Here is a 15,086-nt window from a genome sequence, read left to right as displayed (position 1 = left end):
AGAACATTGACAGATAAAATATATCTAATGCTCAAAGCAAGTCGTCTGTGTGTCTAACCATTTTCTGAAGCTCAGTGTCCAGCTCCTGCAGTCTGCTAGAGGAGCCCTCCAGTTTTTGGAGATCAGACTTGATGTTCTTCAGTTCCTGTTGTTTTTTGGCCTGTATGTCTCTTTTCAGCTCAATGGTTCTCTCTAGACCGGTCTTCTTATCACGGAGATCATCGATGCTTTGCTGCTTCTGTGCCTCTTTCTCCTGCATATCATGCTAAAAACAAGAAATTATTATTAAAAGATGGCAACACGTTACAGTACTAAAATTTAACTTTTAAGAATATATGACATTTCAGGATATTTATCTACCATAGTTTGGTTGAGGTCTTTAGAGTCCTGGTCCAGTCTCTCTTTGACTTGTCTGTGGAAGCTCTGGAGCTGACGTTCGTTAAGAGGTGTCCGATCATAGCCCTCCAACTCCAGGGAAGACGCTAAACTTTTCACCTGAGTGTCCCTCTTTTTAATGTTCTCTGTGTGCCTATCTGCCTCCAACTGCAGACGGCCTTCAAATGAACAGAAACAATGATGATGAACAGCTCTGAGAAAGAATAAACTTTTTTTTTTTTCCTGCTAAAAATGCATTTTGAACAAAATCACTTGATTTGAAAGTATTAGTTTTTAGTGTATATAGTGTACCGTAGGACTGCAATAATAATCTATAAAACCAAAATTTGCCAACATTAAAGTTTATTATTTAATTAATGTGGATTTCATTAGTGAAGAAACTTTGCAGTAGTAGTAATTTCAATGAAAAAAAAACATTAAGGCTGCTTGACTATGGCAAAAATCATAATCACGATTATTTTGGTCACTACTGAAATCACGATTATTTAACACGATTATTGGGGGGGTGATATGATCAAAGTCTTATTTCATGATATGATTCATTTTAGATATCAGTAAAATTTCACAATTATGAATAGGCTACAAAAACTAATACTAGGTTAACTAATGTAGATTAGTAAAAAAAACCTTTAAAACAGCCACAGAAGACAAGTAAACAATCAGCAATACATTAAGAACAAACAAATTAATTAATGGACAAATAAATACAACAGAACAAAATACAAATTAAATAAACAGAGCTTTAAGTTTCTTCAGGAAGATGGTATTCAGGTAAGTAATAACCTACAACAGAAACTAATCAAACGTGAAATAACATTGCATAGTCTTCACTGTGTACATTAAATATAGATTAATCCTTATTTAAGCTACAAAAGCTATTAATTCAAGAGCAGAGAGTAATTTTATCTTTGTCTTTTGTTGTTTGATTAACCTTAATGACACAGACTGAAGCAGTACAATGACATTTTGACATTTTTGTGTGTAGGCTATGTTACCGTTTAGAAGCGAATCCGAAGCCCACAGTATACTTTGCGCGTTCCACTCCATCTCCATCACAGAATGGCGCCCGTGGAACAGTGTCTCTTTCGCGGCTTAATGAGCTTTTAATTCCACTGTTTAATATCAAACAACGAACGAAAGCGCACCGCTGAATGTAGCAGCAGCACAAAAATCATTGGAAACCAAATTCAAAATCTAAAATAAATTACGATTTATTGCACAGCCCTACATTTCATGAATGATGAAGGCCACAAAGTGAGACAAAAGCAAAAATAAATGTGTTCAACACAAGTTGTCCAAAGCATGATTTTTTCCCCACTTAATCAAAGAAGTATTGAACAGATAGTTGCAGATAAATAGTTGCTGGTTGCAACCAACACAGCATCACCTTCATGTGACATATAATATCAAGTGAGTAGCAAATCAGGCTGTGATGTAAACTACAAAAGGACATTATCATTATTGATTCTTTTAAATACTATAATCCACTGAACAACCATTCAAGCATATATAGAGAACACATGTCCACCACCACAGAAAATAAATGAAGAGCAAATGAGCAAAGGACTACCTTGCTCAACTAGCAGGTAAGATTTGTTGCGGTTCATCCTCTGGCACTCTTGGCCAGCCCGTTCAAGCTCGCGCTGACACTCCGTAAGTCTTCTTTCCTTCTCTTTAACAGTCCGCTGGTGGTTCTGATACATGTCCTGCAGCTGATCATCTGAGCCCTGAAACACCTAAAAACACAGCACAACACAGAGTCAGGGCTCCCCAAGGAATGAACAAACGGTGTGACACAAGGCTTTGTCTTAGGCCCTTCGTTTTTCTATCCGTACATGTTCCCTTTAGGCAATAATTTTAGGAAACATGGTATTACTTTTCATTGTTATGCAGATTACCTTATATTTCTCCAGACCAGAGGAAATTCTTTAGTATTGATGGTTGTCTCTCTATTTCATTACAATTTAAGAAGAAATCTTTGGGGAGAGAAAGAGGGAAGGATGAAATAGGGACATGACTCAAGTTGAACCCAAATCTTTCACTACCACTTGACCAAAGCATCAACAGTAATGTTACTTCAATGAAAATACTGTTGAGAACTAACACACAAAAATTTCCATCACCAGTAGTCTAGAAGAACCCTTAGGTAAATTAAGAAAATTGAATGGCTTTTAGTAAGAAAAGCTAGCGGATGGACCCCTCTTTTATTTTTAAACAATATAACACAAATGACAAAGATGAGCAAGCAAATGCAACCCCCTCATTTCAGTATCAGATGAAAAACAGCAGCAGTACATAAACCAAAACAATCCATAACTGAACATCCTGTACATGTTTTCTATGCAAAACACTTCCTCTGCCTTCATATGATCATTATCTGGCTTTTATGACTAATTCTGAGGGCAGCGAAAGTGTTATAACTGATGACTGTTTTTTTTTTTTTTTTTTTTTTTTTTTTAAATAAACTTTGGTTACCTGCTCCATCTTTTCCTCTAGTTCCCGGTTATCATCCTCCATCTGTTTCTTCCTGCTTTCCAGAGCTTTGATGTCATTATCCAACTTAATTTCTTTTCTGAGGCTGCTGTCAATGTCATTCAGTTGGTTCTGAAAATAGGGGGAAAGTGTGTTTGGTGAATATACATAACATGACTGCATACGTGTATAGGCTAAAAATGAATTGACTATTTTACAACAGCTTCGATCTTTTGCTCATCAACTCAATTGATTAATTATGTGAAGCTTCTGTTTTTGCACTGATGTCAGACTTATCAATAATTTAGGATCAAATTTATCTTTTAGTTTGTATCTAAAGTTTCAAATAAAAAGAAAAAAAAAATAGTCTTGATTACTTTTTTTTATTAGTAAAGAATTTAAATGACTGGGTTTTTTAAAAAAGCCTACCAATTAGCCTACAAATTGCCATCACAAAATCTTGTGTCTCACCTCCAGTCGGTCAATCTGATTCTCGATGCGTTGGACATTCTCTTTGGAGGAAGACAGCTGAGCCTCTTTAGTGGTCAGCAGCTCTCTAATCTCTTGGGCCTTTTCTTTGTTCTGTTTTAGGTACTTGAGCTCCATCTGGCAGGTTTTAACCGTATTGGCCTGCTTCAGCCTCAACGTTCGCAGAGTCTCCAAAACCTTAATGTACCTTCAAGCAAAAGGTTGTGGTTATTTTCAGCTGATGCTAGCTTAATATGAGCAAAAGACGCCACAGGACAAGCCAATGTGGAAAGGAAAAAAAAAGTAACCAAATAACTACAAATTTAGTTTAGTAGGTTTTACATATATTTAACTTCAGATAGGCTGGTCATCAACATATTTGTTTGGATAAATTATAAAGTGGTATTTTTGTGAATTAAACAGTGTTTCTGAATGAATTTTATCAGTGAATGAATCATTTCATTTATGTTCCTTGTTTCAGTTGTAAACAATTGTTGTTGTTTTTTTTTTTTTAACAAATCAGTTTAGCCAGCAAATTAATAATTTGCCAACAAGATAGACACTCATTTATCGCCATCTGCTGGTGGAGGCCTACAGAATTACAGAGCCATAGAGTCAAAGCTTTGCTGGCATCTTGAGCATTTATAGTATTTACAAAACATATATTGTGTAGATAATACACAACATTTATAGGGTAAAAAGATAAAAAAAATACATAACTATATACACATATCAAAGTTAATAAAAAAATTATGAATTTAAAAAGACTTTAGAAAGGGATAAGGCCTATATTATTTAATATACTGTATATATATTAACATTAATGATTAAAAACTTCATTTGAATACTGTCAAGGGCATGAGATATCTATGCAGCAAGAATCAATTTTCAATTTTATATATTCTAGATAGCATTTAAAAATGACTAGGCAAAAATGAGAAAGCATTCAGTGCTGTTTCCCATTAAACGTGAAAAGGATCGTTTAATTCTAAGGGTCAGAGAGAGAATGTAAAATGAAACACTAAAATATGATGCAAATGGTACCAAATGAGTCATATGTGGACCTCAGGAAAAAGGAACATCAATAAAAAGTATGATATGACCCTTTTAATGACTGAAAGCTTCTGTGAGGAATCTGTTGTCCAGATACAAATACCTTGTGGCTGAGAAGATCTCATCAAACTTCTGTTTGAGGGCTTTCCCTTCACTGAGAGGCCAGTTGGACTCCTCTTGGTGGCAGAAGATGACATGGTTGATAACAGCTTTGGAGACTCCCAGGGATGAGACCATCGCGCGGTCTATTTCAGCACATTTAGAGGTCAGCTTTTTCCATTCTCCATTCCTGACATTAAGAGAGGTCAATACATATTAATATCAAACAAGCAAACAAGTTCTTCAAACAGGGACCACAATGTACACTTTTCAAGGGCCAAGTGGGAGTAAAAATGGGCAGCTTCATTTTTTTTTTTTTTTTAATGCAAACCTCATGAATTCCAACATAAAACATTTAAAACAACATTCTACAAACTTCTCATATAAATCAATAAAATGAAAGATTCAAAAGGAAGAGATTAAAAAGGTCTACAAAGGAAGAACTGCTGTTTCATACAATTATGCAGAAAATGTTATGAATATTATGAATAAATGTTATGAATAGCAAAATGACAAGAACATAATTAATTTATATTAAAAATGCACTGTATATTAAAGGGTTAGTTCACCCAAAAATGAAATTTCTGTCATTAATTACTCACCCTCATGTTGTTCCACACCCGCAATACCTTCGTTCATCTTCGGAACACAAATTAAGATATTTTGATGAAATCCAAGAGGTTTTTTATCCTTCATTGAAAGCAATGAAATGACCACATTCAATGTCCAGAAAAGTAGTAAAAACATTGTTAAAATAGTCAACATGACTACAGTGGTTCAACCTTAATGTTATGATGCGAAGAGAATACTTTATGTGCGCAAAAACAAAACAAAAACAACGACTTTATTCAACAAATTCGTCTCTCTTCTGCTATGCTGTTTACATCCAGCGCTTCCAGGTTCTATGTCAGAACGCCAGCTCAGTATTGGCTGACGCATGTTCACATGAGCAGCACGACGCATGCGTGTGATGCTGACGCAGGAGTTGGCCAATAATGAGCTGGCGTTCAGACATAAACACAGAAACGCAGCACTGCGCCAACTGCTTAAAGGGGACATCGGATGCAAAATTCACTTTTACATGGTGTTTGAACTTAAATGTGTGTTTAATACAATTATGCAGAAAATGTTATGAATATTATGAATAAATGTTAGGAATAGCAAAATTTCAACAATATTTTTACTAGTTTTCTGTACATTGAATGTGGTAATTTCGTTGCTTTCTATTTAGGGTAAAAAAAAAAAAAAAAACTCTCGGTTTTCATCAAAAATATCTTAATTTGTGTTCCAAAGATGAACGAAGGTCTTACGGGTGTGGAACAACATGAGTGTGAGTAATTAATGACAGAAATTAAATTTTTGGGTGAACTAACCCTTTAAACAACATTTAAATCACATATAAAGAAATACATAGCAAAGGTTTGTGATAGTAAAAACATTTATAACATTACAAAATATTTCTATTCTAAATGATGCTGTTTTTATTTTTATTTTTTTTCTATTTAGCAAATAATCCTGAAAAAAAAATTACATATTCCACAAAAATATTAAGCAGCAACTAATTTTAACACTGATAATAATAAGAAATGTTTCTTGATCATCAAATCAGCATATTAGAATGGTTTCTGAAGGATCATGTGACCCTGAAGACTGAAGTAATGAAGTAATGTATCTTTGACAACACATGAATAAATTACATTTTACAATATATCAGCCAGGGCTCTAGATGTACATTTTAGAGCAGTAGCACCAGTGCCACCAAGTTCTACAGATGGTGGCACCACCACCTGATTTGGTAGCACCAACAAATAATTAATAATATTAATTATGCTTTATTTCTTGGAAATGCACATCTGACAGTAATTCGAATTAAAATAGCAGTAGCTTGAGATACAGATCCAAATTTATTTTCATTAACAAAAACATTAACATCTGTAAAAATTGAAATTACCTCATTTTTAGAACTCTACTCTTATTAAAACTGGTCTTCCAGTATTATGTTTTAATGTAATTATATTCCATTAATTCTTTAATACATTTCATGTAGAATATTAGTTACAGAATAAACATGAATGAACATCTGAAGGTATGTTGAAAGATACAGTACAACTTACAGAAACCGCTCAATCAGTGTTTCAACCGTGACATCGATAAAACAGCTTGTAAACAATATGCCACGCTGCATTTACCTCTGAAAAGCCATGCCGTGTCAACAGTTTGTTAGTTCACTAGAGAAATGAACTCTAGAGAAGAGCATTTTGCTAAAAATATGCACTGTATTAGCCTCTATATTAATTATATTTTACTTAACCTTAGATGTCTTAATTATTTAATGTACTGGTATTTTTAAATAAATTCGTCATGAAAACAAGTTATGACAGCCACTGTGTAAATGATTATATTTCAAGAATGAATTAGAGTAGAAACATAACTAATGTTAACAAATACAACTCTTGATTTTAATAATGTATTTGTCACGTCTGTCTGTTTTGCACTATGTTCTGTTAGTCACGTTTTCTTTTGTTCAGTTTCCCGCCACTTGTTTGTATATCCATGGTTACCTTCATTAGTTCATTTGTACCAGCTGTGTCTTGTTAATTAGTCTTGTTTGCTCCTGTTTCCTTTGTATATAAGCACTGTTTCAATTCAGTCTTCATCCTGTATTGTTTGTTACACAGTGTTGTATTTCCCCTGTTTCTTGTTCATAGTGTTCCATTAAATATCTTTGAAGATATCTCCTTCGTCGTGCATTGAATACTACACCACCCACTCATGACAGTATTAGTAAATGTTGAAATTAACATTGACAAAGATTTATAAATGCTGTAGAAATGCAATTCATTATTAGTTCATGTTAATGTAGTTAACTAATGTAAACTAATGAACCTTTTTGTAAAGTGCTATCGAAATTTTTGCGGTAATGTGACCAAAAATATTTAAGACCCATCGAATCTGAATTTAAGGCAATTTAAGGCCTTTTATTAGTAAAACTTTAAGATATTTTAAAGGGGACCTATTATGCAAAATTCACTTTTGCATGGTGTTTGGATATAAATGTGTGTTGGCAGTGTTTGTACACAACCACCCTATAATGATAAAAATCCAACCACTCCTTTTTTTTTATATCCCCATAAATCATAAGCAGTGTCTCAGAACAAGCTGATTCCAGATCCCTGGCAGTGTGACATCACAAAAGCCACAGGCCCCGCCCATGAATGTTGACAGACACTGCCGTTTTAACATAGAACCGCCCTGAGCGAGTTCACAGCCAGTTGTACAGTCCGCCATTGCTGCACTGACGAGAACGTCTCCCAAGCGTTTTAGGTGTTCTGTAGCTGGATGGATTAATCCACGTAGCTCTCTCCATTTACTCCCTAAATCTGTGCTGCTGAAGATGAGGTGGATTCATTTTGTTTTCGAAGAAAATGCTCCCTCAATTCTACCGGAATTTGTTTATGTCTGTGCGAATTCCAACCGGACTGCTTTGAGAACGAATGTCAATACAAAGGGACAATACAAAACATACAGTCTCCAGCGTGATACTGGATACGGCAGTAATGAAGGTGAGAGCACTTTATTACAGTTCATCGGAGTTGATTTACGGATATAAAGTTTACCAGTTTATTAAGCACCACCCGAAAAGGCATAAGGTCTTTATATATTTGTTTACTGTTAGTTGTAACGAGTGTTTCTGTGTAATTCGATGTTGATGATAATGCAAGGGAGAGAGAGTTTATGGATAATATTTTAATGCACTGTTTTATTAAGCGCTTACAGTGATTTTCTAGACGCTTCATCTTTTGTGTGAAGTACAATAAACGTTATAAAACTCATCGGTAAACTGGCTTGTACTAATATACTGAATACAAACAAGAAGACAATATAAGTTATAACCGTAATTAAACTAAACTATACCTGTTCTATCTCCATGCACCATATATTCGCAGTTTCTGTCATTATAGTGCGTTCTGACCATAGACTGTAAAAAAAAGATGGACGCCGCGACGCCGCTTCCTTCCATTGTAATGAACTGAACGTAAAACGTTCGACGATGGGCGTTGACATGTTAAGGCCGGAACACACCAAGCCGACGGTTGGCCGTTGGGCAGTTTTTGTTCGTCGGCTGACTAAGTTTTCTCAGTGTGTTCTGCACCATCGGCTGAAGTTGGTCCTCGTCGGCTTTTTTCCGCCCGATTCGAAATGTTGAATCGGTGTCGGCGCTCGTCGGTCCGTCGGGCCATCTGATCATTCTGATTGGCTGTTCAGCTACTGCCACCTGCTGGTACGGAATGGCATTTCATCTTGCGCAGGCGCAGAACGGACGTGCTACTTGGCCGTCGGGTGTCGAGCGTCGGTTTGGTGTGTCTGGGCAACTTTGGACACAGACGCTGCCGACGTGAGCCAACCCCGCAGTCTGCTTTCATCACCACTAGTTCGTCGGCGTCGGCTTGGTGTGTTCTGGCCTTTACGCAAAAATGACAGTTTGGAGCCTGGGCATGTGCAGAAGAATCGTCAGCGGAGCCCGGAGGCGGAGTCAGTTATTTAGTAACTGCCAGATAACGATCACCTGCTTTTTTCACCGTCATGGCTAACGTTAGGCGTGTTATCTTAGCTAATAACATTTATTAATTAGCTTATAAAGCCCACATTTAACGTTACCGAAAAAAGCTCAGTGATCCGTCAGATCCTGTAGGTCGGGTTAGTACAGTTTACTGCTGAACAACTCATTTTGTCAGTGTGAAATAAAACAGAAATCTAAAATTAATAGTTATTATCTTCAATCTCCCCTCGAAGCTCTGACAGTTCTCAGAGAAGCTGTCAATCATAACGACACGCCCCGTTTCTATAGCATCAAATTGCTAGCTAACATCAAACTTATCACAAAAACGAACATTTGAACATATATAAGCATGATAACAACTACCTTAAATGACCAAAGTTCGGAAAACTTTATTGGAAGTGTAATTTATTTTTTATTTGGACTCGAGTGCTATCCATTGCATGGAGAGGGCAGGGTTTATGACCTGTACTGCATCCAGCCACCAGGGGGAGATCAAAGAGCTTTCAGCTTCACTTTTCAGGACGTATGAGGCATACTCGAGCTGTGTCTGAAATCGCCCCCTATACCCTTAAATAGGGCACTATTTGAGGGGACAGCCATTTGTAGTGGTGTCCAAAACCATAGTGGACGATGTTGAGTGCACTCATTCAATCCACAATGCACCGCAATAACGAGTGTACAGCCGATGCACGCTCAACGGCTTGAGAATACCCATAATGCACGGTGAGAGTCGATGATTGATTCAGCTGCGGGCGCCATCTCCTGGCAAAACGCAGCTGAATCAATCATCCATTCATTTTCCAAACCGCGCTGGTCCAACATAGTATAAATTCCTTTTTAATTGATCATTTTTAATTAAGGTTTGTACATGCTAGTTTTCATGGCAGAGTTCAACATAAATATTCATTACTACTGGAGCTGCCAGTTTGCTACGTTTCAAATTATAATTATACAGCAAGCTTGCTCTAGTAGTGACGACGTAGCGTGAGGAGGCAGAAATCCGAAACAACATGGAGGACAAAATCTGCTGTACGATACATCTTTGTACTTTTTTAGAAACAGGAATAAAAAGGATTTTGCTTGGAAGAAAGTGAGTGAGGAGGTCGGACAATCTGGTAAGTTGTAAAAAACGCTCTTTACTCAATTTGAGCTATATATATATATACACATATTGAGACTACAAGCTAGCTAAAGCCGGTAAATTGAGCTTATTCGCCGTATTTTACAACTACTTTCCCGCTGACAAGTTGATGTGTTTATTCAGAGGAAGTGTGCAGAAACGAGACGAGCCGCCTGGCAGAAGCCCCTCTCATGACGCGAATTCGCGTCTGTTGTGAAGTGAATTTCACGCGCGAATGAAGCGAGTATACTCAAAATGTTCAAGCGTCCAACTACGCGCGGATAGCGCAATTTATTCGTGCAAGTCGCGTCTGGTGTGAACGCCCCATGACAGGGGAGAACGAGCTCTTGAAGCTCCGCCCTCTTAGGCCAGCGCAGCAGCTCATTTACATTTAAAGGGCACACACTGAAACGGCGCGTTTTTGATCAACCCCAAAAATTGGCAATTTTAACATGCTATAAAAAATTATGATAAAGTATTTTGAGCTAAAACTTCACATACACACTCTGGGGACATCAGAGACTTATTTTACATCTTGTAAATGGGGGAATAATAGGTCCCCTTTAAGACTTTTTAAGGACTTGCGGCCACCCTGTATTCACACCTACAGGAAAAAAGGTCCCAGTCTAGAGCCCTGTATATTAAAATAGAAAATAATATTTTACAGTATTACTATATTTACTGTATTTTTGATCAAATAAATGCAGCCTTAGTGAGCATAAGAGACAACTTACTCGAATCTGGAAATGAAACCATCAAGAGTTTTGAACTCAGTTTTCTTGCCCTTCTGTGTACTTTGCATAGACCTCTGGACCACCACAGCATCGCCATTCACGTCTCTAAACTGGAGTCTGATCTGCGCCTGTACATCCGTCTCATGAACATCCTACAACAGACCAACATTATCTATTAGTATTAAACTCTATAAAAACAAAGTGTCATACTGCCCAGCTCTTGCATGGACAATATGAACCAGTGTTTGTAAGTTTGGAAAAGTTCAAGACGACATGCAAAAATACCTGTAATTCAGAACATTTCTACAACAGCTTATATTTGTTTACTTAAATTACTCTTGTCAAGGACCTACTTTGGGATCGTGGACAAAGGTGCTTCCTTTACTTCCTGGTGGAAAGTCTCCTGTAGTGATATATTTAAGACACTCAATGATGGTCTGGAAATTCATAAAAAGAAATAGTTAATATCCACCTTTTCCCTACGCCCCACGATGCTTTGCATGAATCATGGGAGCATTTCTAAACTGGAAGTGCCACCCATAATCTAAAATGCAGTAGGCTCATCAGGAAAAAAGGTGGATATTTATATATTATTTATTTATATATTAGAGTTTAAATATATTATAATAAGCACAAATAAAACAATATTTAATTAATTCTTTATAGTGGTAAAAAGAAAATTAAAATTAAAAGTAATTGTTATATTTTTTCATCAATAAAAAGCAATATAGGACACTCAAAGGGTTAGTTCACCAAAAAATTAAAATTCTGTCATTAATTACTCACCCTCATGTCGTTCCACACCCTTTCGTTCATCTTCAGAGCACAAATGAAGATCTTTCTGATGAAATCTGAGAGCTTTCTGTCCCTCCATAGACAGGTACACAACTACCACTTTGACGCTACAAAAGGTTCATAAAGAGATCGTAAAACTAATCCATAAGAATTAAGCGGTTTAGTCCAGATTTTCTGAAGAGAATCGATCACTTGTAATGATAAACAGATTTAATTTAGGCTTTTACTCGTATGTAAACATTGATCAGCGAACATAAGCAGAAGCTCAACCAAACTTGAACTTCGCTGATCAGTGTTTACATGCAAGTAAAAGCCTAAATTAAATCTTTTCATCATAACAAGCAATCTATTCTCTTTAGAAAATTTGGACTAAACTGCTTGATTTATATGGATTAGTTTTCCGATCTCTTTATGAACTATTTGAAGCATCAAAGTGGTAGTTACAAAGGCAGCCAATGGAAGGAAATCTGACAGCATTCTGTCATCAAAAAGATCTTCATTTGTCTTCTGAAGATGAACAAACGTCTTATGGGTGTGGAATGACATGACAGACATTTCATTTTGGGGTGAACTAACCCTTTAAAGCTCTCCACCACTGTCAAATGTTAGTGTGTAGCCCTGTATTAATTTCTTCTAATAACTGTCTCACCTGCATTTAAATTATACACACACATAATGACAGCAAAATACAAACCGTTTTTCCAGCTCCATTAGGTCCCACAAGCACCGTCAGAGGGCTGAAGAAGGAGATCACTTGTTTGTCTTTATCCTCAACTCCAAAACTCCTCACTCCCAGAATACTCATCTTTTCAATCTTTGACATTTTGGACAAGTGCTTTGACTTGTAGCCTTGAAATGATATAAAAGTAAAAATTCAATATCAGTGCAAACAATTAAAACTTAACATTTAGATGACCATAACTTGAAAATGATATCGTCAATTTTTTCCTATATTAATGAAAGCCTGTGATTAATTTGACAGTACAACAGGCATATATGGTTTTAAAACACAGTCGTTCGAAAGTGCAACTGAGCTAGCAAAAATACATCATTTATTAGAATAACTCACACAGGATAAATAACGCTGTAATCTCCACGTAAACTGTAATAGTTTGTTTTGACTGCAGTCAGTAAGTCAGTCGTGTGTCTCCCGTCCTGTCTCCCGCAGTGACGTTCTTCCGTATTCAACTCCGCGTCACGAGAATCAGCTATAAACTACATATCCCACAATGCAATTTAATAATAAATAAATAAATAAGAGCGCCTTTTTATTATTTAATAACGAATACATAAAATACAAACAATTGTATTTATAATTAAATAATATTTAAAAAGAAATTATTAATCCCTTATTTCCCCCGACGCCCAGTAGCCCCTAATTTAATGAACTTGTTTCGATTTTTAAGGGCAATTCCTACACCTGAATTATCAAAAAGTGAACTTTGTAGTATTATTCACATTATGGCCTACATTAAAGCAGGATTTGTTAAAGTGGTGTGCTATTTTGAACACAGCCAATGTAAGATTAGTAGTTGGAATAGCTTTAAGAACTAGTATGGGTTACTAGCAGCACATCTATCAGCTTATCAAAACATTTCAAATGCTCATGTCATGAGATGCAACTTTCCTGAGGAAACCGTCTTGTCGGTTTAATAGATTCAATGTGAACACTACCAAGTTTGGTTTGTAGATGTGGCTGAAGAGCATTAAGCATGTGTGAAATGGTCGAATCGTGTTCGCGTTTTCAAGGATTTCAAAGGCTCACGGTGTACAGAGACCTGCAAACCTCCACCCACAATCGCTCAGATCTGCACAACCTTCCCTCTCATGCTGTTTCTTGTCTGTAAGTACTCCAAAGTAGGATCAATATAATTTAACATTCACTGACCATATAAAACTGTTTGAACTCTTATTGACGTGTACATGTTCTGATGTGCGGAGTCACATTTGATATTACGGAGGCTTCTCAAATACATCATTTCAAAATCTTGAAATGATTGTTATCGTTTATTATTGGTGCTTTCTCTTGTTAATGGTTCTTATTATTATCAATGTTGAAAAAACTACATACTACTTAATGTTTTTGTGGAAACTGTAAGGTATTTTCAGGAATTTTTGCTGAACAGAAAGTTCAAAATAAAATAAAAATAGAATAAATAAATAAAACTCAAAATATGTTGTAACATTAAAATGTCTTTACTATCATTTTAAACAATTTAATGCGTCCATGCTGAATACAAGTATTATTTATTTATTTAATCTTATTTACCTCAAACTTTTGAATGGTAGTGTGTTACAGTTTCCACAAAAAAAGTATTCAGTTTTAAACATTGATAACAAGACGTAGAGGCAACCACCCTCCGCTTTGCGTCGAGTGGTTCTTCGCCTCTACGTCGTGCATTAAAATCCTTTAATGCATGGCTAGCCGTGGATTATTCCTTACTTATGTAGGTATCTGCATATGTGGTGCATGCAGAATTTAACAGTTTTGTCTTTTTTTTTTTTTTAAACAGGTTTACATTTGTCTTCAGGTTAATGAAAACTGTAGAATGTTTTGGATGGTACCTCAGTTTAGTGCTTTGAAAATAAACAATTATTAAACATTTAAAGGTGAATCTAGTTTAAAGGGAAATGGAAGCTAATGTGCATTCGAAAAATCTAAATAATTTAGATAACAATGTATCTAGAATATATAATTGTCACAATCTCCATTTACCTGTCCAGTCACCTCAGCACACTACGTTTCCCAGAATCCCTCCTGGCTCACACCTGCTCACACTCCACAATCACCACATCTGTCTGCGATTACGCTCATCAGCACCTTTCTATTTAAGCTCACCAGTCAGTTCACCATTTGTTTGTTCTTGTCATTCCTACCAAGAACTACTAAACTGACTACCTACCTTTGTGAAACTTACCTGTGTGATCCTTTCAGTCATCCTCCTTCTAAGTGAAACAAATAAGAACTGTCATTCACTGCTCTCATCAAATCAACGTATCCATTCTCTGTTACTCACCTGCTCACGTCGTTATCTGCATAACTGCAATGAACCACTTGTTTTGGGTGTTACCTGTTGTTGCAGAAAACATAACAGAAAACCAGACCAAATCAAAAGATGGACTCAGTGGGAAGATGGCAGGAAGATACAGGAATATGTGCAGGAATTCCTGGAGTACTTTTATCTGATGATGTGGGATGATCATATCCTTATCCGCTGCTTTAAAGATGGATGAGATGACGATGTCTGCCATTTGGTGTCAGGGATTGATAGATGTCAGACACTTTTTTGGACCTCCTTCTGTGGCGGTGTGGTTCTGCATATATTGTTGAACTATTGGTTTCATCATCTCAAGACTCCATAGACACCATCACAGGTCCCCTTGTCTC

General features: G+C 36.3%; 1 protein-coding gene and 1 long non-coding RNA gene across 5 annotated transcripts in view; one reads left to right on the top strand and one right to left on the bottom strand.

Annotated features, from left to right (window-relative positions):
• The window catches only part of LOC127503525 (DNA repair protein RAD50-like), a 95,872-nt gene that overhangs the window by 28,484 nt on the left and 52,302 nt on the right, over positions 1-15,086 (bottom strand). Inside the window, exons 1-10 of one of the 3 annotated variants that reach the window (XM_051877462.1) lie at positions 12,768-12,878; positions 12,393-12,547; positions 11,257-11,340; positions 10,904-11,055; positions 4,493-4,678; positions 3,340-3,544; positions 2,872-3,000; positions 1,967-2,132; positions 361-554; positions 59-265 (exon numbers count right to left, since the gene is read on the bottom strand). In XM_051877462.1, coding sequence (XP_051733422.1) covers positions 59-265; positions 361-554; positions 1,967-2,132; positions 2,872-3,000; positions 3,340-3,544; positions 4,493-4,678; positions 10,904-11,055; positions 11,257-11,340; positions 12,393-12,521 — 1,452 coding nt within the window. In that variant the 5' untranslated portion in view covers positions 12,522-12,547; positions 12,768-12,878. Of the gene's footprint in view, positions 1-58; positions 266-360; positions 555-1,966; positions 2,133-2,871; positions 3,001-3,339; positions 3,545-4,492; positions 4,679-10,903; positions 11,056-11,256; positions 11,341-12,392; positions 12,548-12,767; positions 12,879-15,086 lie in introns of those variants that run through there. The other 2 variants (XM_051877463.1, XM_051877464.1) reach the window with 2 other exon arrangements.
• Positions 13,353-15,086, top strand: part of LOC127503526 (uncharacterized) — a 66,639-nt gene continuing 64,905 nt past the window's right edge. The window contains exon 1 of one of the 2 annotated variants that reach the window (XR_007927112.1): positions 13,353-13,541. This is a non-coding gene — a long non-coding RNA (uncharacterized LOC127503526). The remainder of the gene's footprint in view (positions 13,542-15,086) is intronic. The other variant, XR_007927110.1, reaches the window with a different exon arrangement.

Source organism: Ctenopharyngodon idella, chromosome 21 (assembly GCF_019924925.1).
Source record: "Ctenopharyngodon idella isolate HZGC_01 chromosome 21, HZGC01, whole genome shotgun sequence".
Lineage (NCBI taxonomy): Eukaryota > Metazoa > Chordata > Actinopteri > Cypriniformes > Xenocyprididae > Ctenopharyngodon > Ctenopharyngodon idella.
Note: the sequence above shows the minus strand (reverse complement) of the source record. Positions and strands in the feature narration are given on the sequence as shown.